The sequence below is a fragment of the Thamnophis sirtalis genome, unplaced genomic scaffold (assembly GCF_051295495.1).
Source record: "Thamnophis sirtalis isolate CommonGarterSnake01/CBP01778 unplaced genomic scaffold, rThaSir2_p1.2 scaffold_5, whole genome shotgun sequence".
Classification (NCBI taxonomy): domain Eukaryota; kingdom Metazoa; phylum Chordata; class Lepidosauria; order Squamata; family Natricidae; genus Thamnophis; species Thamnophis sirtalis.
The window spans coordinates 113469619-113494181 of NW_028261385.1; the positions used below are offsets into that span (position 1 = coordinate 113469619).

Consider the following 24563-nt stretch of genomic DNA (forward strand, 5'->3'; position numbering starts at 1 on the left):
CACCCTCAACGGTGAGGAATGCAATGCACACTTTGGATCAAGAAGGATGTGGGGAATATGCAAGAGATTTTGAGCAGGTTGCAGAGGGTGCATGGGGTGCATGGGGATGCACAGGGTGCAAAAGAGGTGCCATGCAGGTTAGGGAGGGCACAGGATTTGGATGTAGCATGGGTTGGGGAGGGCATTTGGGAGTTGAGTACAGTATTGGTCAGGAAGAGTATATAGGAGTACATCAGAGATGATGTGCAGCTCAAGGAGACCATGTGGTGGTGCAATGCAAATCAGGAAGGATGCACAGCAGTGTGTGAAAAGTGTCAAATGAGTTGGGAATGGTGCATGGGGATGAGGTGGTTGTGGGAGCTATATGAATCAGGGGTCAGTGCATGGGTGTATTCAAGAAGGGTGCACAGGGCCAGTGTAGTATGAGTGCAGATTAGCAGGTTGCACAGCTGGAGGAGACTTATCCAAGAAATTTATTATCTTCCCTGCCAGTCTCTTGACTGCCAGTACTCCCTACCAGCTTCCCACAAGCAAATATTTTCTTTGCAATCATGATCAAGTGCTGGCTTCTCCAGTGACTTTTGAGAAACTGGCAGGGAGAGTTTGAAATGATGATCACATGATGACATCTGGCAGTGCAGTATCTATAACCTTCCTTCCTAAGGGAGTAATGGGTGCTGGCATTCTTAATTTAGCCTTTTTGAAGTATCTTGGTTGAAAGAATTGTTGTCCAGTGATGCATCATTTTGTCAAATTGATGGTTACAGACAGATATGAGAGATAGCAATATATAGATACAGAGAATTCCATGTTCTTCAATCAAAACTCTAGGAACGTCTGCATAAATGGAGATCTTGTTTAGAAACGTTTGGAATGTAATATTTACAAATGCTAACAAAGGAAAAAGTAAAAGTAAAATATTTTGCTGCCTATTGTCAAATGATCTGCCTTAGTATACCTATTGGTGCCCTATAAAGCCCCAGCCACACTGTTCAACATTTTTTTCAAATCCACTGAAGATGCTTGAAAAATTGGTGGTGTGGGATGGGGCAATTGGTTTCCATGCAAAATTGGATTAATCTAATTACATACATGAACATTTCTTTAAAAGGAGGAATATACATCCATATTACATATTTACAAAAAAGAAAAAGGAGAGGAAGAAATGTATCTTCACAAATAAAGCAACATTTAAGAGCATTTTTAATTTCAATTCTAAAATAAAAATGTCATAAGTGATTTGTACCATGCAGGAAAATATTAGTAAGAAATGCACATTTTGAAAAAGGTTTAAGTTGCAGATTTTACTATATTCTAATTTAAGGGTAATTGACATCTGGAAAGTTAGCAAATTAATGATGATGTACTATAACTTCAAAATGGTTATGAACATTCAACATTATTGGGGAGGCCATTTAGAAAACTAACATTTTGTAGTTATAATGAATGTTTTCATCTTCCTTTTGAACTGTATGATAAAATTAGAGTGAACAGTTACATTACCAGATGGATAGATGATGGAGAAGAAAGTAGATTGACCATCTCAGGGATTAAAATATCCTTCCTTCAATTCTTAAAATAAATTAGATTGCCAAATTTTTAATGAACTGATTATTATCTAATTCTAACTTTGATGGGAGAGAAAAAGTATTTCTATTATTTTGAAGGAGGATATACAAGTCTTTAGAAAAAATAATGACACTGCATTTCTGTACTAATATCTTATGGCTATTAATTAAGAGCTAACAGTTGTAAATGAACTAAGTAATCACTGAATAATTAAATAGTATGGAAACTGAATAAGGGATACCTGATTCCAGCTAGCTCAATTTAGCAGAAACATCACGGTGATCAAATTAATAAATGGAGAATGCTAATGACTTTGAACCTGCCATTTCTACATGTAAGGCAGAAGAAATATATGGAAAAATATATCTAACAATGTTTTCAAATATTAGTTACAGAGTATGCAATATTTTCTATACCAATTTTTAGTTATCAAAATTATATAGTTAAATATGAACAATAAAAATCTATCCATAAATAACTTCAAGCAATGAATAGACTCTATAGGCAGTTCTTGTTTAACGACTGCCTTGTATAGTAACTGTTCCAAGTTAGAATAGTGATGAAAAAGCAACTTAATAACCAATCCTCTCATTTATGACTTTCACAGGTTAGTATTACAAAGGAAAACTGAACTAAAATAAGTACAGTTGCAATTTCACTTAGTGACGATTTTGCAATGACCAAGTTGCTATCCCCAATTGTGTCGCTAAAAAGGGCTACCTGTAGGTACCAGATAGTGACAGGAATCAAACAGCAATATAAATAAACAAAAAAAAAACAAATATTCATACATATATAAGTTCCTTTTTTAAAAAAAAATGTGCTAAAAAAAATGAACAGAAATTACCTTCTGTTGATGGTATTTCCGGAAGTTTTACAGAAAAGTCTTCTTTTACAAAAGCCACAACAACAGGAATGAAGGGTGCTAGTGCAGCTGTGCGGAATTCTGGGGGGGTTAAAACCCTGTAGGCAATTTGTTCGAGTTCACTTTGATCAGCATTTCGGGCTCCCACAGCAAGAACCACGATGCCATTCCTTTCAATTTCTTGTTTTGATTGGAGAACATCATCCCTGGACACACCCCCAGTGATCAGAATCAACATGGGAAGGACACCTTCATCAATCCTGGCCCCAGCGGCATTGGTGAAGAAGTTGTTTTTAACAAACAGCAATGCTGAGCCAGTGTTAAGTGAGGCACCACCCATTGGTTTAATTTTCCTAACAGTGGTGACAATATCTTTTTTTGTCTGGAAGCTATTAAAATAAAATTCTGGTTTTACAGTATCTGCATATTGTGCCACTGCAACTTGAATGAGATCTGGTCCAATTTCCAGTCTGTTGATGATTTTGGCCACGAAATCACGAATTGCATTAAAGGGGGCAGGTCCCAATGCAGAAGAACCATCTATCAGGAAGACTATGTCTCTCTTATGGACTTCAACAACTGTAAGCAACAATATATAAGCAGTCAGTGTGTTTACTCATTGAAGAACATGAATAAATTCTGAATCAGTGCAAGCATAATTAGATAAACATTCCTATTTGTTGTGCAAGACATTTACTTTAATTGTTGAGTTACAGTATATTCAATCTAAGTTGATATTTATGATTTTTTTTGCACTTCAGTATTTCTGCTTAAAATTCATGGGTAATATTCATGCATTTTTCTGGCTTTACAGTAGAATAACATCAAAGCCTATAAAAATCCATCTCCCCTCCCACTTCCATGCATGTAAAGACCAAGAGAAGGTAACTAAACAGCTTTATAACAGCAAAACATACCTAGGTCCAAAACCTGCAGGAAACTAAAATCAGTAAGTGAACAGCTTTATGAATGAGCACACAATTCCAAGAATACGTTAAAGGGATTTGATACTACCTTGATGATATTCCCATTAAAAATAAATTAATCTATCACCTTGAAATGACATGGTAATGGCTCTCATATGGAACTGTGAAGAAAGCTTTATTATTGCAAAATCATGTACTTCTATACAAACTGTCCCAATGAGTTTCCACGGGAATCCTTTTGCCCAGTCTTCCACAGACACACTTAACTTCAACAATACTTTCCACTTTTTCTCAAATATGGAACAACATGCTGTGGTAGGTTAATCTGATTCATCACCCTTCTTCCCTGTTACACTTTAGGATGGGGCTGAAAATATTGGAGCAGGGGGTTAAATAGTTTTAATTGTCATAGTTAATTTTACTGTAGATAGACATTTGTATGCTACCTTAAGCCAGAAGATAGGTTGTCAGCATGTGAATGGATGAATGAATGAATGAATGAATGAATGAATGAATGAATGAATGAATGATGAATTCAGCACTGAGAGGAAGCAAACTAATTACCCATTGGTATCAATAAGAAATAAATAATATGCATATGTGTTTCAGACTATACATATCTAGCCCCAATAGAATAATTCAGCAAATTATTAAGGAGGGTGTTGAGATAGTAGTAGCAAGTCAACTACAGAGTATCCTAGATGAAGCAGATCATTTGAATCCTCTTCAGTCCAAAAATGGTGATGTGGAAGATAATGGGACATCTTAGGGCAAACATGATTCTGACGCAGATGTGAAATTCACATCAATCACTTTTAGCGCCAAACGATGTATTACTCTGGGCTATAAAAGAACTAATAAAAAGATTCAACTATCAACTCCTGAGATGATAGGTAGGGTAACTACTGCACTTGAAAGAAAGATAACATGCATCTTTCCTGTTTTCATATATATTCTTTCATTTCATCAGCATAGAAACTAGGTAAACGCTCAAGAACTGTTTTTTTCACAATCTTAAGAGCAGATTTAATTTTAGAGCTGGAATACTACCATAAAATATTGCATACAGTTCACAGTGATTGAAAAGTCATTTAATTATTAAACATTATCATTGAATATAATAAATGTCTGTAGTTTTAGAACTTTTCTCTTTTGGTTCCTTCCTGGGGCTGCATATAAGTGTGACCACCTGGACTGTCAGTACAATGCCTCCTGAGAGATCCTCCCTGTATGGATTTCAGAGTGGGGTCCTAAATAAATAGCACTTGGCATTCAACCATCTTTTGAGGAAGTATCCTACTACAAAGTACCATAGATGAAGCAGATTATCTGGACCCTATCCAGTCATTTTCAAACTTGGTTACGGGACAGAGACAGCATTGATTTCATACATAATCCATTGTAAATTATACTAAATCATAAATACAAGATAATTCTATTATTCTAATCCAGACTTCCAGGGGGAAAGCCTTAACATTTTCAAAGACCACCCAGGTAACCTGGAGGTTGGAAAGCAAGAAGATGTAGCTTTTTCCACCCTACTTGCCTTTTCAACACACCCACCCCACTTTGTTCCTAGAATTATTTAAAGTTTGAAACAGGGTTGGAAACAATGCAATCCTGGGGTTCTAGAATGAAATAAATATTCTATTGCAATTTAAAATATGCTCACTCTATATCTGATCTGCCATGGAACAGTAGAATCTGAAAGATAAAAGCAACTTGTAGAATGAAACTCTTAGTAATCATTCCGGTCACTGAGATTCCAGATTGAAAAATGGTACCCATCAGTGTCCTGGTGATAGGTCAAATAACTTGCTATTTTTTAGTCTGGAATCTCTATTTCATAAATCTATCTCTCTATTTTTCCATGTTGCATGTTGCAGTTCTGGAGATAATGAAAATGAGATCCAACTAAAGTCCTGTTTCCAACTGCTATTTCTTAGTGCATTTTTAAAATGGCAAAGTACGTAAGTAAGTACTACTTTGGTGGAAAGATAACAGCATATGTGCCTTGGTGTATAGTCATGGAAGTATGGTATCAATGTTTATGCAGTTACACATAAGCATCTACCCTCAATCCCATCATTCTCAATCCTCAGTCTACCATCAAACAAATAACATTTGATATAAGAGCAAAAATAACTAAATTGAAGATAATAGTTCATTGAAAAATACATACCTTCTGTAAGAATGGTTGGGGCATCTAACAAAATGAGCCTTTGGGCCACTCCAACAATGTTTGGCAGTAAGAGATCTTGAAGTTCGCCAAGGTTACGTGTATCCAGGGCAGTAAATACGAAGCTTGGATCAGTAGCAATTTGCTGAAGCTCTGCATTGTCAGCATTTTGGACCCCAATGCAAAATGAGAATATACTAGCTTGCTTCATGGCTAAAACTCCTTCTCTTATGTCATCACTAGACTCAATGTTACTTATGAGCACTAAAATCTGTGGCACACCTTCCTCTATTCTGCTGCCTCCTGAGTGGGTGAAGTGGTTTTGCATGACAAAATCAAGAGCGTCTCCAATATTAGCTTCCTCGCCACCAAGAATGCTAAGGGCCTTCACTGCCTGTAGAATATCAACTTTTTGGGTGTAGCTGTTCAAGGGGAATACAGTCCTGGGTTCATCACTAAACATAACCACCCCAACGCGTATGAGCTCAGCTCCAACTGAGAGTCTTTCAATTAAATTTGCAATGAAATCACGAATGGCTGAGAAAGTGACAGCGCCGTTCTTTGATCCATCAATAAGGAAAATAATGTCAGCAGATTCTTGTGCTTGAAAAAAAGAGAAATGCAACAGGTGAAAGCATTAAACCAAGTGAATCCATGCAAGTTGAATAGTTTTCGACATGTTTCTTTGAAAAATAGCAAGAAACACGATTATGGAGGGGAAAAATATGTGGTGACCAAAGTCAATGAAACTTGCCTGCCAGTTCTGCATTCTGATTGAATATGAATGTCTCTGGAAAAATTGCACCAAGGACAGTTTTCATATTGTATGTTCTTGCAAATTACTATATTTTGCAATCACAGATGGGCCACTCTCATATTAAAATAGAATGAGGTTCTAAAATAACTTCATTAAATGTGAACTGTGCATATGGAGGGAGAAGGGTTTTTTCTATAGACAATACATTCTTATGCCACATTTCAGTTATATGTAGTCCAGGGTTTACTTCCTATACCCATAAGATGTGGCAAAATATAAATGGAAAACGTTTCCATTTTGAGATTCAACATGAATCAGAAATAAGAAACAGTTTAATTTGGAATTCTCTATATATTTACTTCAAAGAATTGTAAATCAGAGAAAAATACATGGAATTGCATGGCAAATGAAGCAATCATGTATTTGTTTTCAAAATACAAATTGAGTCAAGTGGCTAATGATAATAAATGCAATGGAATAATAATAATATTATGGGAGTTAAGAAAAATATTTTTAAAGGTCAGAAAATATTTTAAAGGTTTATTGTGTTAAAAAATACTTCATTCAAAACCCAAATGTTTGTGTGTATATATACTTTCTGTATCTAAGGATTATTAGATTATTCTATTATATTTGCATATTTTCTAATTATAATCTACATAAAACCAAAGTGCAAAATAAAAGAAATTAAGCATATATAAGTATCCTTGCATATGTCATTTATGGTAATTAATGTTAACATTACAACAAAAATGTACTTCTGATTTAATTGTTCACATATTACCACTGGATATTCAATCAAGTAATGCAGAATCATGTTAAAGCAGTAAATCCAGTCATAACAATTATCCAACCACATATGCTATGCCTGTTTCTGGATCCACAATAGTGAACCTAATAATTGCATGGGGAATGTATTTTTCAACTGAGAAGATGGATTTTTGACATGATCATGATCATGTGGATTATCTATTTTGAGTCTCTCATAATTGAGTAGAATTTTTAGAGTTATATCCAATCATTCTAATCTATAATAATATAATATTTCTGCTTGCTGATGGAATAAATATATCATAGTGCTGAATCCTCTGCCTTGCACAAGTCTGTGCACCCATCACTCAGGAAGAGCAATGAAAAACCTAGTTGTATTTATGGAAGGATATACGTGGAACAGTTCACATAATCTAGTAGCCCAAACTTTCTCACTTACCATCATCTAATCCTGGGTTAATTACTTTCAGACCTTTCAATCAAAATAATATATTATATATAATATTATATATATTATATGTATATAATAGTATATATACTTTCAGACCTTTCAATCAAAAGGGACAGCCTTTTAACTTTAAAATATACCTCGTTAAGAGCCAGTCTGAATATACAGTGACTCTCATTTTTTCTAAACCTATTAACTAGTAAAAGTATAGCTGAAAGAGCAGCCACATCTCATCCCTTTTTGACTACTGTTTGTGATGAAGATTTCTTGGAAACTCAGAAAGTTTGAAAAACATTCAAATTGGACTAACTTTTAAAAAATGTTTATATTTTATATTTTTTTTTTAAAAAAATAGACTTTCTGTTAAATACTGCAAATCACAACGAAACAGGAAGACAGTATATATAATAGTTGGATAATTTGTCACTGCTGAAGAATCTTTTTACCAAAGAATACAATGAAAAGTTGAAGTATTGATGAAAAGCAGATTAAAGCATGCTTTTTAGAGTTTCAGAACAGCAAAGAACTGATGTTTTGAAAAGGAAGCAGTAACTAAGGTAGTGTGTAATATATACCAAGGCAATTTCAACGTTAAAGTTTCCAATTACACAGAGCATATTGTTGAAGAGTAAACACTTGCAGTTACTAAAATAGTGAACATCTCTTTCACTGTGCATTTGAAAATGATTGCTTGTAGTATTTTATATGGGGGCATTGTTAAATTCATAATGTGTCATTTCCACTCATGCAAAAAAGATTAATTAATTAGCCAATCTGTTAAATTTTTGAAATTATTGTTAGAGAAAGGAATTCTTCACATTAATGTTGGGTACAAGTAACCAGCATCATATCTGAATATGTGTAGAAAGAAACATCCATTTTTAGTACAATCATTTGCAGTTATTATATTTTTACCCAATACAAAATTATCACCTTAAGCATTGATACAAAGCTCTGTCTGCAGAGTAGTATGTATGCTTGTGAAGTCTTGATAAGTTATTGCCTCAAGGCTCAAGCGTCTTCTGTTAATAAACTAGGAAGTCCTGCTCAGCATCCTATGAAGCTCCCAGAACCCTAATTCATTGAGGGGAGAGATCAACTGCCATAGGGATGAAAGTCCGGATCAGGACTTTCCTATCAGGAAAGTAATTGCAGGAAAGGGAAGTTTCCATTCATCCAATAATAAGTCTTTTGCATCTTGATTCTTATAATTCTCTAAGGATACTCAAAGTGATGCATCTTCCATTCAACCCATCATTTTTGCAATGTGGTTTTTTTTTACACTGAAATCTAGTTCAATGGACATTCTGTTTTAAAAGTGAGAAAATTTTTCCCTGCAGGTAAAATTAGTACAGATTTCTCAGATAGGCTTTTTTTAAAGTTATACTTAAATATAGATAGCATGATGAGTAGCATATAATTCTGGGCATGGCTAGTCTAGTGAAGAGAAGGACCAGGGGAGATAGCAGTATTCCAATATTTAAGGGGCTGCCACAGAGAGGAAGGGGTCAAGCTATTTTCCAAGGCACCTGAAGGCCAAACAAGGAATAATCGATGGAAACTGATCAAGGAGAGATTCAATCTAGAAATAAGGAGGAATTTTCTGACAGTGAGAACAATCAACCAATGGAACAGCTTGCCTTCGAAAGTTGTGGGAGCTTCAGCATGGGGAGCTTTAAGAAGAGATTGGACTACCATTTGTCAGAAATGGTATAAGACAGGGACGTGCAGTCAAGGGAGGCAGGGGAGGCAGAGCCTCACCACTGTCATCATGAAAAGAAAAGAAAATGAAAAAGGAAAAAGGCAAGAGCTGAGGTCAGACTGAGCTAGTTGCTGCCAGAATCACCATGGATGACTCTGCTTAGTGCTTAACTGCTTAAAAAAGCCTCTAAAAAAGCACCCTCTACAGAGGTCGCAGGAGAACGACGTGCCTCATCTAGTCTGGCGTTTTATGATCACTCAAGCAGAGTTAAGCAAGGGTTAAAAGCTGAAAAATTCCTGACGTAGATGAGGCATGTCTTCTCCTGCCTCCTCCTGTAGAGGGTGCTTTTTAAGAGGCTTTTTTAAACAGTTAAGCACTAAGCAGAGTCATCCATGGTGACTCTGGCAGCAACTAGCTCAGCCTGACCTCAGCTCTTGCCTTTTTCCTTTTACATTTTTTTTCTTTTCATGATGGCAGGCAAGAGCAGAGTTGAAATCCTCTCTGAAACAGCTGGAAAAGATACGTGTGGGTGGGAGGGAGGGGGAGGAATTCAAACTTCATCCTCCTTGTGCAACTTTGTGTGTGTGTGTGTGTGTTTGAGGGGGGGAGGGAGCATATTGAGACAGTTCTTTAGTTTATGCACTATGTAACACTCTAATACTTTGCCTTTGGATCTTCTGAAATTTTAATTATCCTATCATAAGCAAAAATAATGTTTTCAGTAGAATGAATTTCCACTTCTACTCACACCTGCCAGCCAAAATGTTGCTAGTGGTTTTGCTAACCTGGGCTGAGGAGGAAAACCTAAATTTTCTGAATCCTGGTGCAACTTTTGTGTGTGCGTGTGTGTGTGTGCGTGTGTGTGTGTGCGCGCGCGCGCGCGTTTGAGAGAGGGAGGAGGTAGAGAGAGAGGTAGGAAGGAGGGGAAGGAGAAGAAAAAGAAAGAAGGAAACATTTAGCAAAGGAGAAAAACGAATGCTGTTGCTTTAAATCGGAACTGAGCATGCCTGGCTGTGGAATTCTGGGACTTGAAGTCCACAAGTCTAAAAAAATTGCTGCTTCACCAGCCATAAACCTCACCGCACGTCACTGGTATAAGATCTCCTGATTGGGGGGGGGGGGGGGTTGGACTAGATGACCTACAAGGTCCCTTCAATCTCTGTTAATCTGTTAAATCTAATAAATAAAAAAATGATAAAATGAAATAGCTTAGCAGAGAAGAGTACTTCCTGATTTCCTCTAGGACTCTCATTATTTGCCCTATTCATTAAAACATTTGGTTGTGAATCATGCAGAAAAGTAATTGAGCCAAAGAGAATAAAAAATAATAAAACACCGCAAATATTATAAAGCTTTTGGGTTTTGTTTTGATTTTTACAACATTATTTCTTTCACACATTTCGATGTATAAAAACAAAGGTCTAAGGATGCAAGCTTGCAGAATAATCATTGATAAATTTAAATCACTAAGATTTCCTACTCTATTTCATCATTTTTACTAATTACTGTAAATAAAACAGTTTTTATTCCAGTCAGATTATTTCCTCGCCTCTTCCCCTGCTTAATGTAAAGGTGGGATTTACAGGAGATTTCCTTTTTAATTCTGCTATCCAACTGGGAGTCAATGACTTCTGGTTCCCTTTCTTTTCTGTCCATTTGTGTGTCCAGGAGGACAAACATAATTAGAAAGCTGGGGAGAGGCACAACCTGAGGAGACTGGCAGGGAAATTACATGTAATGGCAGAAAAACATTATATGGGGAGGGAGACCCAAAAAACCCACCCTTTGTTTTGAACCCTTTGACTATACATCTTAGGGCTTTTCCAAGCAAACTCTTACAACTAAGGAGAGGCTAAAAATCCCACAATTAATACATTGCAAAACACTATGGAAAACATTCTCTTCTAGCTACCAGTAACAGTAGTCAGATAAACACAGATTTCTTACTCTTTGTACCTCCTATATCATTTTGTAAAATCTTAAAATTCTGTGTAAGTGCTATAATTGAATAATTTTATTTGTTTGTATATTACACACTCCCTGGCAGGAACATCCAAGCATCCAAGCATGGAATAACTCATGCAGTACTTTTAAAAAACCTGACAGTAATGGAAATATTTGCAACAATATTCTGTTCAAAATCTTTCCCCTTATCATTTTGCTTGCATTCTTTCTCTACACTGCATGCTATTTTAGTATTAGCCACACATCATACAGATAGAAAATATTAGTATAGCACTGGAAGTAAAGTTAGTTATTGTTACCTTGAAATGCCCTTGTGCTACATACCAAAATGCTTAAAATTATGGAAAAGTAGCAAATAATTCCCTCAGACACAAATATTGCAACGGCAGAGCAGATAGTGTTACCTGTGATGTCTTTAATCCCTCCTTCTACTCCAGCCATTTCTGGAGCCATGGATGAGCGAATGCTGGCAACTAAGTCGCCTACAATGCCGTGGAGAGCAGTAAAGTTCTCTAGGTTGAATAGGTGCATATCAAGGGGTTCACTTGCTATTTCCTTTAATTCCCCTTCCACTGCATCCTGTACTCCAATGGCAAACATGTTTACCTCAGCAGTTTTAAGTATAGATGATGGTAGAGCCACATCATCTTGGGATCGTCCATCCGTTAACACTATAATAACCTGGGGAATGCCATCGCTTGCTCTGCTTCCAGCAGCTTTAGTTAGATGGTTCCGAATTAGAAACTCTAATCCTTTTCCGGTCTTGGTTCCTCCCCCCATGTAAGGCATGTGTGAAATATGGAAGAGGACATCTTGCAAAGTATGATAGGTGTTTAACTGGAATTCTGAATGAGGGTTTCCGCTGAACTGGACCAGACCAAACCGAAAATCATTTCCAACCACATCTAATTGTTTTACAACATCATACAGAAACTCCCGAACAAGTTGGAAATCTTCGTTTCCAATGCTCCAAGAGGAATCCACTAGAAATATTATATCAGCAGCAGCACCAATTTTGACATCTTTAAAAAAACACATTGATTTATGATTTTCCAGAGGTCATGGTGGGGAGGAAGATCTTGTCCTACATTAATAGCCAGGCTCTTCTTTTATATCACCAACAACACTGAGTTCATTTACACTGGGGCAGATGGAAACTTTTCAAATCCGGGAAATTATTCTTGTTTAACGAACATTGAGTGATGTGGCAATTTTAAACTTCTAAAGCAGCTTGCAGAAATGCATTTTCCTTGTAAAACTAAGCTAGAACTGTTTCCACTGCAATATTTGCAAGGACAACAAGGAATAATGGATGAAAACTGACCAAGGACCTAGAACCTAGAAATAAGGAGAAATTTTCTGACAGTGAGAACAATCAACCAATGTAACAGCTTGCCTTCAGAAGTTGTGGGAGTTTCATCACTGGAGGCTTTCAGGAAGAGATTGGATTGCCATTTGTCACAAATGGTGTAGAGTCTCCTGCTTGGGCAGGGGCTTGGACTAGATGACCTACAAGGTACCTTCCAACTCTTAATCTAATCTAATCTAAAAGTTTTCTGCTCATGGTATGATCTTAGTGTGATTTCCTTGCCAAGGTAAGAGTAAGAAAGGGTGCTTTTATATACTTGGTTTCTTCTTTTATAGGGACTTCACAAATTATGGAATATATTAAATATACAAATATATTGACTCATTGAGGAATACCGAGACTAATCCAGAAGACAAGAGATGTTGAAAGGGGGAAAATTTGGACAGCACTTAATGTGTCCATCTGAAGTTCCATAAATGAGTTTCCATTGAACAGGACCACCCACTTCTTAAATGAGTGGCAGGAGATTTTCTGCTTCTCTCCTCCATCTCTCTCTTGCTCTCTCACCCCTAGTTCACATAGCCTGTAAAGCAGTGGTTCCGCACCTTTACAGCTCGGTGGCCTGGAAGAGGGAGAGGGGAATTGGCCCACCCATGCGCCCACACATGTGCAAGCTGGCCCAAAATTGCACAAGTTAAGCTGCACATGCGTGTGTGCACGCTGGCCCACCATTCATGCAGCCCTGTTCCAAACAAGCCACATCCGGTAGCGGGCCACAGCAAGGGGGTTGGGAACCCCTGCTGTAATGTCATGAGTTTTGGTTTAATGCATGAAACTAACCAATGTGGGTTATAATAGTTTATGGCTTAGCATTTTATGAGAGCTCAGTTGCTTTAGAATAATCAGTAACTGATTTTCACCATGATACTCAGCAGTCCACTTCCTTTTTGGAGAAAAGTCCCTCCCTCTTTTTCCCTGGAATATATTGGAGCATATTTCCTTCTCTACCCCATACTACATGGCAGATACTAAAAGAGAAAAGTGGAGATCTGGTGCATGGAGGGAAGACTTGCTAATGGAAAGAGTTCATGGGCAGCTGGGAGAAACAGTTTTTTTGTGGGAATTTTCAGATTTATTTTAAAAAGGTTCTGAAATAAGTTGTTATAGTACTAGTTCTGCGTCTTTTACTCTGGTTTATATTAAATACCTTCGTATATTACCAATATTATAAGAACATGATGATCTCTTTGTTCATCAGACAGAAGAAAAGTCAAATTAAAATTAATTGAAAATTGTACCAATGTGCAATATTTCCCAAATATTTTGTAATTTTACTTAATTCTTTACTGCAAAAAATAATAATCAAGCATAAAATCAATCATCTGTATCATTGGAAAAAGAACATCTATCTCTTTAGAAATGTAACATATGAAAATTGGCTCCCTTTCACAAAAATATCCCCATTTTTCATATACTGTGTATATATGACATTGATTTATTCCAGCAGACCCATTGTACAATAGCAATATATTTTCCCTTCAAAATTTCCAAGGAAAACCTGGGATAAATTTCAATTTTAAATAGTGAATCATTTAAAACTAGAAGACACTTACTAATTTCCTTAACCTGTGCATCAGCCTCATGATTGCCTAAGAGTAAAAAACCACAGATTGTTGCAAAAATCAAATGGTGATAATTCCTCATTATGTTTGGTTATGAGTTGTTCACTTTTCAAAGCATCAGTTTTAGATCTGAAAAGAAATGGAAATATTGTCAGTTAAATATTCCTGTTGAAATTTGATATACAGAAACCAATAATATATCATCATAATATTGACTTTGTTTCTGTTTTTATATAGCAAAATAGTGTAATTTCTTCACTATAAAAATCTCATTGATGTTCATAAGACTTTTTTCTCACCTTTTCTGGTACCAATTAATGCTAGCTGGGAAACTATTTACTGCAATGTTTTACTGATACTCAAGTATCTTCCAATGAAACCAATCACCAAATTTGAGCAAGTGGCATCTCCTATTCTTTCCCTCATCTCTTCCAAAATAATTCTCCCTTTGGACTTGGCTAGATAAAACACACATTTGAATCAGAGGTGATTCGCACAAACCGGTGGCAGCCATTTTCCCAAGGTCGGAGAACCGATAGCGATGGCTGGCTGGCCATGCCCCTGAACCAGTCCCCCTGCCGCTGCTCACCCCGCCCACCTGACGCTCGCTTGCCCCACCTGCTTGATGCTCACTCATTCACTTGGTGCTCACCCTGCCCATCTGACCCCTTTGCCACATGGCCCAGCTCCCAGTTATGCACCTCGCCAGTCACTCCGTGCCTTGCCTGCTCTGTTCAGCTCACCAAAAGTAAGTAAGCATACCGTCCGCTTGCCCTGTGTCAGGAACTGGGCCCCCAGTGACAAGCCATTCCCTGAGGCCCCAGAGCTTCCACCCTCTTGCTGCCTGTCTTGGCTGGGTCAGGGAATTCACCATTCCCCAGCTCCAGCCTTGCCCTCTCTCCACTGCCCTCTCGCCGCCCACCTTGGCCCGGTTGGGGAATGTGCCATTCCCCAGCTCCAACCTTGTCCTGGAGCCGCTGCCCTCTTGCCACCCCATCCTTCCTAAGGTCCCAGCCCTAGTCCCATGTCTGAGCACCATCTCTTTCTTCGGGCTACTTACCAGCCACTGAGGCTGGTCCAGAGTCCAGAAGGCAAGTTTTTGGTGGCCCCCAACCAGCCGCTGCTGCTGGGAAATGGCTGGCTGGCAAAGAAGCCTCCCAGCCACCTCTTTGAGAGCCAGCTGGGAGGCTTCCAAACCAGCCATTGGCCATGCACATCTTGCAGCCAGGCTCAGTGCGCCAGCAGAAGCGGGGTGCTCTGGCTGCAACCATGGGGAAGACTAGTCAGAGGTGAGAAGTGGTCCTCCTCCACAGCTGTCACAGTCATGCCAGACCAAGGCCAAAGCCGCAGCCCGCTCCCTTTGTCCACCCATTTGGCATGAGCAGCGGCAGCACCGGTCAGGCTGCCGGTTCTCAAAGAGGCAGCTGTGAGGCTTCTTTCCCAATCAGGCACTGGGCTTCCCGCTGGACCTCAGGGGGAAGTTTCACCTAGGACACACCCAGGCCCCTGGTCCCCGGGTAAAATGGTCACCTCGTTTCCACAGACCATGGCCCGCCAGCCACGGCTATTCGGCCAGGAAGGGTGATGGAGGAAAAGCTGGGATGATCACTGCTACCCCGCAGCATCCAGAGCTATGAGCCGGAGGGTCATAAGTGTCAAAAAGTCCCAAAACTTTTGCTTTGTTGGGGTGGGTCATGTGACTGAGTGACATCAAGTTGGCAGTGCCCATTCAGTCACATGCCCCCAAACTAGCCACACCCACCAAACCAGTGGCAAAAATAATTGAAACCCACCACTGCTTTGAATAAGTCCCAATGATGTAACCTCAATGTCACCCAGTTCAACTACTGGCTGGAAGTTTTCTGTTTAAAAATAAGGAAGCATTTGGTCACGTCATTCTGTATCCAGTACTTCATGAGCTTCCTCTCCCCAAAATACAGGAAGGCCTTGTTTACTGAACATTACTTCAATGACTATAGTACAGTGCCAAAAAAGGAGATTTATGAATGATCCTCAAACGTGCAGTCACTGCAGTATCCCTGCAATCACATAATTGTGAATTGAGCACTTCGCAACTGGAGCTCATATACAACAGTCATAGTATCCCACAGTCATGTGATCACCATTTATGACCATCACCAAGTCAATGGGAAAGCCAGCTGAAAGTCACAAGTCATGATTGTATAATGTCATGTTTAACAACTGTGGGTGATTCACTTAATGACTGCAACAAGAACTGATGTCATAAGTTGGTATGGACACATGACAGTTCACTTTACAATTGTGACCTTAGCAACAGAATTGCTTATCCCAATTATGGTTGGTACAAGAGGACTAGTTGCAAATGGAAATGTCTCTTTACTTTTTTTTTTTTAAAAAAAAGTTTTTATTTTATTTCTGCAAACATAACATCTTTGCAATACGATTCGACCGGAAGTTCTCCAGCTGAACAGACATGTGGGGTGTGAGATCTGAAGAGCCTCAAATGAACCCTGTCTAATAAACCAATTCTGAGATCATTTTTGGATCACAACTCCCCTGGAGAGGAGCGAAGAAGGGGCAGCATCTCATCAGACCCAGAGGGAGACAACAAGTCCCTCACAGGTTGGAGATTTGCCCTCTGAATCGGAGTAGGGGCAGCAGCATGGCAACATGGCTGTACAAGAAGCTGGCTTCCAGCCAAAGCAACTGAAAGGAGCTTAAAGGATGGGATGAAAGACTGGTAAGAAGATCCAATTAACCCACAGTCATAACTCAAAACTTGGAAAAGGCAAGAATCTTGAGAGTATAAATAATATTAATGGACAGATCTGGATTTTGGCAAAAGGGAGAAATGGAGGGTTGAATCACTAGCCCCTCCCAAAAAAGCCATTTGCTTGAAACAATTTGGATTGAAAAGTAGAAAGTAGAGAAGTGACAAATCCACTCAAATACAAACTCTAAATTTGGTTTTGGATTTGAAATAGAAACCAAACATATCAGTTTTGCTTTGTCTGAATTTCTTCTAACTAATATATCTTAAGCAATTCCAATTAATGAGAGGTGGAATGTAACAAAGAAAAAATGAAGAAAAAAGCACTATTTTCTCACTGCTAATTGATAACCCTAATATTGCCTGTGTGGGAAGATTTTATTAACTAACTGCCATAAATCAGAACTTGAAAAAGCAGAAGGCGAAGAGAAACGTACCTGAGTTTGGCTGTATGCAAATTTGTTCCAAATAATATATTTTGAGCAACTATAGCCAATGAGAGGTGGAAGATAATAAGGGAAAAAATAAAATAAAATCAAGAATTGGGAAAATATGAAGTTTTTTTTTCTCCGCAAAAGATCAAGATGGCTCCCGCTTCTCTTCTGTTTCACTTTAACCTTAATTAGCTAAATTTAAGATGGACCACAACTTTGAAATAAGAATTGTATAACTAACTGTAATTTTGGAACTGGGCATTAAGGAAGAACAAAAGACTAAGATAGCTCCCAATGCGCTTCTTCTCCACACCAGCTGAGCTAGCAAAATTTAAGGTGGACTAGAACTCTGAAATAAGAACTGCATAAGTAACTGTAGCTTTGGAACTGGAAAGTTCCATTATGAAAGGTGGGAATTTGAAGAACTATGTGAAATTATAAAAAATATGCATAAATCATTAAAATCAAGTCTAAATATAATTCTGAACTCAGAAAAGCAGGAACTGAAGGAAGAAGTGAAGGAAGAAGGGGGAGGATAATGAAGGGGTAGAAACAGTGGGAAATAAAAAGCAGACAAAAGACCTTATGGAGGTTGACAGTGGCATAGGGAAAACTGAAGAAGGGGGTTACGCCCCAACAAAGGGAAATATAAAAGATTTCTTTGGGTTTGACAGTGGCTTGAAAAAAATTGAACATTTTCTTGGTGGTGCTGTTTTTCTCTCTCTATGGATGACATTAGTCTATCTCTAAAGGTTCATTTAAATATTCATTTTTCTGGCAGTTGTTTGTTCCTTACTGTGTTTTCAGTTTGGATATAGTCTTCCTTCTATTTGAGTTTCTGTTGGTTGAGTCTCAGAGTCCCAGGGTTTCTTGCTTCTAGGCCCTTTACTTTTTCTTTGAGTAATTCATTTAGTTTACATTTGTTATATGTGTAATTTTGGTCTTCTATGAGCATGAATACATACATGGAAAATATTTTGTAAATAACAACAGTGTAAGTATTTTTTCCATGACTTTTTTTCAAGACTATACTTTTTTTCTTGCAATTGCTAAAATTTAAAAAAAAATCTAAAAAAATCATTTTAAAATTTAATTTCAAAAATTTCAAAAAAATTAAAAGATTTTTTAAAAAAAAAATTAAATTCTAAAAACTACAATTCTTAAGTGTTAGTCCTCTTGTGGCTAATGTTGAAGTAAGACTTAAATATAAATGGGGTTGACAACTAGATAAGTTTATAATCTTGTTTATAATTACATAAAATTATGTTAAAATTTATATAAAATCATATAAACATATAAAAGTTATATAATCTGGATGGGAATTAAAATGAACCCTGCTTACTACCTATGTACATTTAAGTTCCACACAGAAGACTCCACACAATTCAGTGTTTATGTCCAAGCTATGGGTACAGATAACTTTCCCCAAAGCAAAAAGGATTTTCCTAGATTGCCAGTGAAGTGAAAGCAGTGAGTCAATGTGATATACTTAAGGTGCCTATTTAGAACCAGTTACTGTCTAACTCATACTTCTAATACTTGTGTAGTGGTAGGGAGAGTAATATTTGGGAATGGTCTACTACAGGGGTGTCAAACTCTAATTCATTGTGGGCTGTATCAGGGTTGTGTTTGACCTTGAGGGACTTGGGTAAGTGTGGCCAGGGTGGGCATGTCCAGCTCGATGTCATTTGTGTCGGGGGCACCTTTAGTGGCTTGAATACTCTGCTAGCAAAAACGGGCTCCCAAGTGCTCTGCCAGCAAAAAAGGAGCTCAGGGGAGGCACGCGCAGCCTTCATGAGCAATGTTTTCACTGGCAGAAGCACCACAGGCCAGTCATTTGCTGTTTCCAGGGTGGCCCTAATGTGTAGTGGGCTTCAGTAGGCAAGGACAGACCAGCATAGATACAAAAGTATTTATTGACTCAAAACTGGAACTGAGGGACTGCAGTCAAATCCCTCTAATTTATACTCTGGGCCCACAGGGCCTTAACCAATCATAATACTTGAAAAAGCCTGCCCAAATATGAATGTTTTAAGTTTCCCTCCAACACAGTTAAAGTTAACAGTTAGGGTCATCTAAAAGTTAGTTTTTCTTTAGCAGGGCTTAGCACAACTTATATATTCAATGCATAACAGGCCCCGCGGGCCAGATCTAAATACCCCACAGGCCAGATCCAGCCTTGAGTTTGACGCCCCGATCTACTATGACATTAGTTTACTGATGAATCACTGAAATTTTGGAGCTTTCTTTTCTTTTCTTTTTTAAAACCAGCTGCTTTACTCCAAAATAGCAGACCTTCTTGCCTTATAAACATTCAGTAACCACATCTTATCAGTTTCTGGTGGCTATTTGTAGGCTTGAGGGTAGACCAGAAAGAGTGACATTTCTTATATAAGTAAAATGAATGTGAAACAATTCAGGTCACAACGCAACGAAGACTTTGCTGTAAAAATGCCTATTTCTCTGTAAGGGCAAATAGAACTTTGCTGCTGAGAAACTATTTTCATATATGGATGGGATGAATGGATGAGAATTATGATGAAGAAACTGATGAAGAAACTTGGGATTCATGTGAATACCAAGAAATAGGGTTAGAGGCTAAACTGAATGTTTGAAGAACCCTCCATCTACAAAACAAAAGTAAGGCTTCTTTTCCAGCACAGTGGGAAGCTTTTCTGCCTAAAACCACTGTATTTGAGGCAAGCCTGTCAACTGTCTCATATGCAGCTCTTCCTATGCTTACTATAAATATCTGAAAGGATCTGTAATCTAAGCAAACACATTCTTTCTTTAATTATACAAATATGGCAAGGACAGCCATTTCCTCTCCTTTGAAGGAGAATGCACATGCAACTCATGGAAAGCCATTCTCTCCAAAGAACAGTGTTCTGAGTGAAGGGACTTCAGATGTTCTAATATCAAGTTCCAAGAATTTAGCTGAGAAATATATTACACAAACACATGCACTGCTGCAATGCCAATAAGCTCAGATGTGCAAAGTGATGAAAGTGGTGTTTCAGAGGGAAAGAACGCTCTGAGACTGTTTTGGGTCCCTGGTGGGGGTTGAGCCCAGCAAAAAGCTTACATAGAATTGCTCTGAGCCAGCTGCCAAAGCTTTTGCAGGACTCTCTGCAAACAGTGAGAGGGACAGTCTGGGTTGAACTGAATTCAAGCGGAAGCTAATTCCTCCATTAATTCTTATAGTAAAGGAGACCCAGCCAAAGAGGCTCTAGTGCTGTTTTTATTCTCTACCCCATTTCTGATACTCTCTATATGCAGAGAGCAAATTCCTTTCCTGTCCTATCCAGTTACACTTTTCCCATTCTCTCCTTCATCTTTCCTTATTATTAGTGGTAGGATTAAAAAAAATTACTACCAGTTCTGTGGGTGTGGCTTGGTGGGCATGGCGTGGCATGGGAAGGATACTGTAAATCTCTAATCCCTCCCCATTCCAGGCAAAAGTTACTGCAAAATCTCCATTTCCTCCCGATCAGCTGGGACTCAGGAAGCAGAGAATAGTTGGGGCAGGGCCACTCAGGGGTGGTATTTACCAGTTCTCCAAACTACTTAAAATTTCCACTACCGGTTCTCCAGAACTGGTCAGAATTTGCTGAATACCACTTCTGCCTCTTTGAGTGACGGAGGATCGGAGGCTTCTTTTCCACCCAGCTGCTGGCTGCAGGGTGCTGAAAAGTCCTCAGGTTCCTGCCAGCATCTTCCTGCATGGGCAGCTTTCTTCTCAGCAGCTGGAGGACTTTTCTACACCCTGCGACCAGCAGCTGGGTAGAAAAGAAGCCTCTGATCCTCCAGGACTCAAAGAGGCAGCTGAGAGGATTCTTTTCCACCCAGCCACTGGTCACAGGGTGCCCAAAACTCCTCCAGCCAGTGAGAAGAAACCTGTGCATGCATGAAGATGGCAGCAGTGACCATACGACTTTTTGGTGCCCTGTGGCCAGTGGCTGGGTGGAAAAGAACCCTCTCAGCTGCCTCTTTGAGTGCCAGAGGATTGAAGACTTCTTTTCCACCTAGCTGGTGGCCGCAGGTCACCAAAAAATCCTCCAGCTGGTGAGAAGAAAGCTGTGCATACATGAAAATGGCGGCAGTGACCAGAGGACTTTTTGGTGCCCTGCGGCCAGCAGCTGGGTGGAAAAAAACCATCTCGGCTTCCAGCACGCTCGGTCACTTCACAGGGTTGCTTTTCTCATTTTAAGCTTCATTTTAAGCTTGCATGGTATCCTAGCCAAAATCATGTGCCTTCAGACCAGTGCTGCAGAATCTTCGGGTGCCTGGATTCTTCTCCTTAGCAGTTTTAGGTATCCTATGAATGTGCAGTGAGGCAGAAAAGGGGCTGCTCCAAATGCCCTGTCCCAAATCCCATGGAGGAGATGGAAAGAGTGAGGGAGGGGATCAGTTAAAGAAGGATCAATTTTAAGTAGCTTATGAATTCACTTTTCTGATATAGGTGCTCTCAGATGCCTCTTTGAGAGCCGTCAGTCTGACCAGTGCCACTGCCGATTCTGCCAGCCAGGTGGACAAAGAGAGTGGGCTGAGGCCTCGGTCTGGCGCGAGCTGTGGGCCTGGCCTGGGGAGGTGGGGAGCAGCTCACCTGGGTAGCTTTTGCGACAACCATGGGAGGAGCATCCCTTCTCGCCTCTAACAGCTGGCATGCTGAACCGTGTCAGCTGTGTCCCCCCCCCTCAAAAAAAGTATCAAAAAGTCCCAAAAAATTTCACCACCAGTTCGGTAGACGTGGCTTGGTGGGGGTGGTCATGTGACTGCATGTGCATGAGTGACATCAAGTTGGCCATGCCCACTCAGTCGAATACTCCCCCCTCCTAGCCATGCTCACCGAACTGGTGGTGAACATTTTTTAAACCCTTCCTCTCCCTCCCTCCCTCTCTCCCTCCCTCTCTCTCCCTCCCTCTCCCCCTCCTCCCCCCTCCCCCTCCCCCTCCCCCCTCCCCCTCCCTTCCTCTCCCTCCCTGCCTCCCCCTCTCTCTTTCTCCCTCCCTCCCCCCTCTCTTCCATGTGCTCAACTGCCCAGGGCCTAAAGCCATGTGGTCCTGTTCACCATTAAAACCATCTTTCCAAACAGCCTCCATGTTTCCAGTGTCTTCCTCCCCACTTGGAACTGAACCCAGATGGATATTTCTTCCAACAGTTTCAATCAATTTGTGCAATGGGGTGAATGTTCTCATCAAACTAGGCTTTCTGCCTTTTAACTTTCCCAATCAAATATGTACAAATAACATATCTAGAAAGATATACTAGAGAATTGGTTGCAAAGCACAGTAATTGTAAGTTAAAAGAGATCTTAGATTAAGAAAATTTATATTTAAAAAGCATATATTGGGAATATGTGTATATACAAGAAAAGTAAATGTATATAAACTACATTTTATAATGTAGATTTATGCTATATAAATTAAAGAAAGATGTGTAAAAAAACCTTTGTAGGTTATAATGCATACTGAATGTAAACTGTTATGGCATTTCCTATGATTAAAATAAACATGAAAGAAGAAAAACCAGACTACTTTTTATCATATTATTTTATATAGGAATAACAAAGCAGATTATGCTTATGCACGTATACTCTTCCCAAATTAAATTTCTAGTTTGTGGTAATTCCTAATGCTCGTTTCCGTGGCGGAAGTAGCATCCCTCAGACGCCTCTTCAATGTATGTTAAGGAATTTTAAGAAAGCTTTTAGTGGAGATTATGGAGATCCAAAGGCCAATCCCGGAGATTTAAAAAAGTTCTGTGAGAATGAATGGCCAACATTTAATGTAGGGTGGAAGCCCAAAGCTACTTTTAATCTAGACATCATTTCAAAAGTACATCAGATCGTAACAGATGCAAAAAACGGTCACCCAGATCAGTATCAATACATTGACCAGTGGCAAATAGCAGTACAACAGGATCCTGACTGGCTTCATAAATGCAGGGTGGAAGTCATGAGGGTCTGTGTGGCTTGAATGAGGGGAAATAACAAATGTCAGGTCAAAAAGAGTCACCCCGAAAAGAAGCCTATCTTAAAGCCTGCACCCTATGAAGAGGAGAGTCCCCCCCTCCATATGTTCCCCTTATCATCCAAGGCAACAACCAAATGCTTACATGTTCATGCAGCTGATTATAGGGAAAGAGGTCTCTTAACAGCCTCAGGAAAAGAAATTAAACACCCCTTCCTAATTGAGAGACTCATAGCCACTGTCAAAATGCCAAAGAAAGTCTCAGTTATGCATTGCAAGGGCCACCAGAAGGGGCAGGATGAAAGAGCCAGAGGGAATAGGGCCGTAGACAAAGAAGCAAGGTTATCAGCAACCCGAGACGATCAGAGCCACCCTGATATGACTGCTTATGTGGCATTGGAGATGCCAAAGGACTGAGCCCCAGATATTCCAAAGCAGAGGAACTCCAGGCAACTGTAGATTTGAAGGGACATAAACAAGGAGAGTGGTATGTACTCCCAGACGGAAGGATTTTTGTACCAGCCAACATAGCTTGGCCAGTAGTAAAAGACTCTCATTCAACAATACATATGGGCAAGACTGCTTTAACTGAAGCATTTCAGTGCATATCTTACATCAACCGCCTCCACTCACTATGTACCCATACAAGTGAGAGATGTAACACATGTGCTCAAGTTAACTCAAGGCAAGGACCTAGACTCCCTCCTGGAAGTCAACCTAAAGAATATTATCCCATGGATTCACTAGTTGTTGATTTCACAGGCATACCCAGGTGTGGACTCTATAAGGCAATGCTAGTCATAGCGTGTAATTATACTGGATGGCCTGAATGTTTTCCCACCAAGACAAAGCAGGCACGTGAAGTAGCTAGAATCCTACTTAAAGACATTGTGCTCCGATATGGAGTTCCCTCATTCATATATCAGACAACGGGCCTGAGTTTGTGCAAAGGCTAGCAAAATCCTTAGGGACCCAATGGAGACTTCATTGTTCCCTGCACCCCAAAGTGGGGGTCGTGCTGAACGTGCGAACCGCACTGTTAAGGAAAAGATAACCAAGGTGTGCCTTGAAACCCACCTTAAATGGGTGGATGCCTTACCCTTGGCACTCTGGTCTGTGAGATGTACTCCACGCAAAGGTCTTAAGTTATCTCCTTTTGAAATGATGTTTGGAAGACCATCGGTTATAAGCCCTAACTTGAAAAATCACATAGGGGACCTAGGACAGCTGGGGACCTCATGGGTGAATCAAATGGTGGGAGAATTAAATAAGCAAATACAAGAAATCCAGCA

The 24563-nt window shown here is 39.4% G+C and overlaps 1 protein-coding gene across 1 annotated transcript in view; it reads right to left on the reverse strand.

The window, feature by feature from the left end:
- COL6A3 (collagen type VI alpha 3 chain) overlaps nt 1-24563 on the reverse strand; it is a 128678-nt gene that overhangs the window by 79000 nt on the left and 25115 nt on the right. Inside the window, exons 2-5 of the mRNA XM_087716595.1 lie at nt 14105-14242; nt 11587-12204; nt 5543-6142; nt 2417-3013 (exon numbers count right to left, since the gene is read on the reverse strand). Of these exons, the coding sequence (XP_087572721.1) occupies nt 2417-3013; nt 5543-6142; nt 11587-12204; nt 14105-14195 (1906 nt within the window). The 5' untranslated portion in view covers nt 14196-14242. The remainder of the gene's footprint in view (nt 1-2416; nt 3014-5542; nt 6143-11586; nt 12205-14104; nt 14243-24563) is intronic.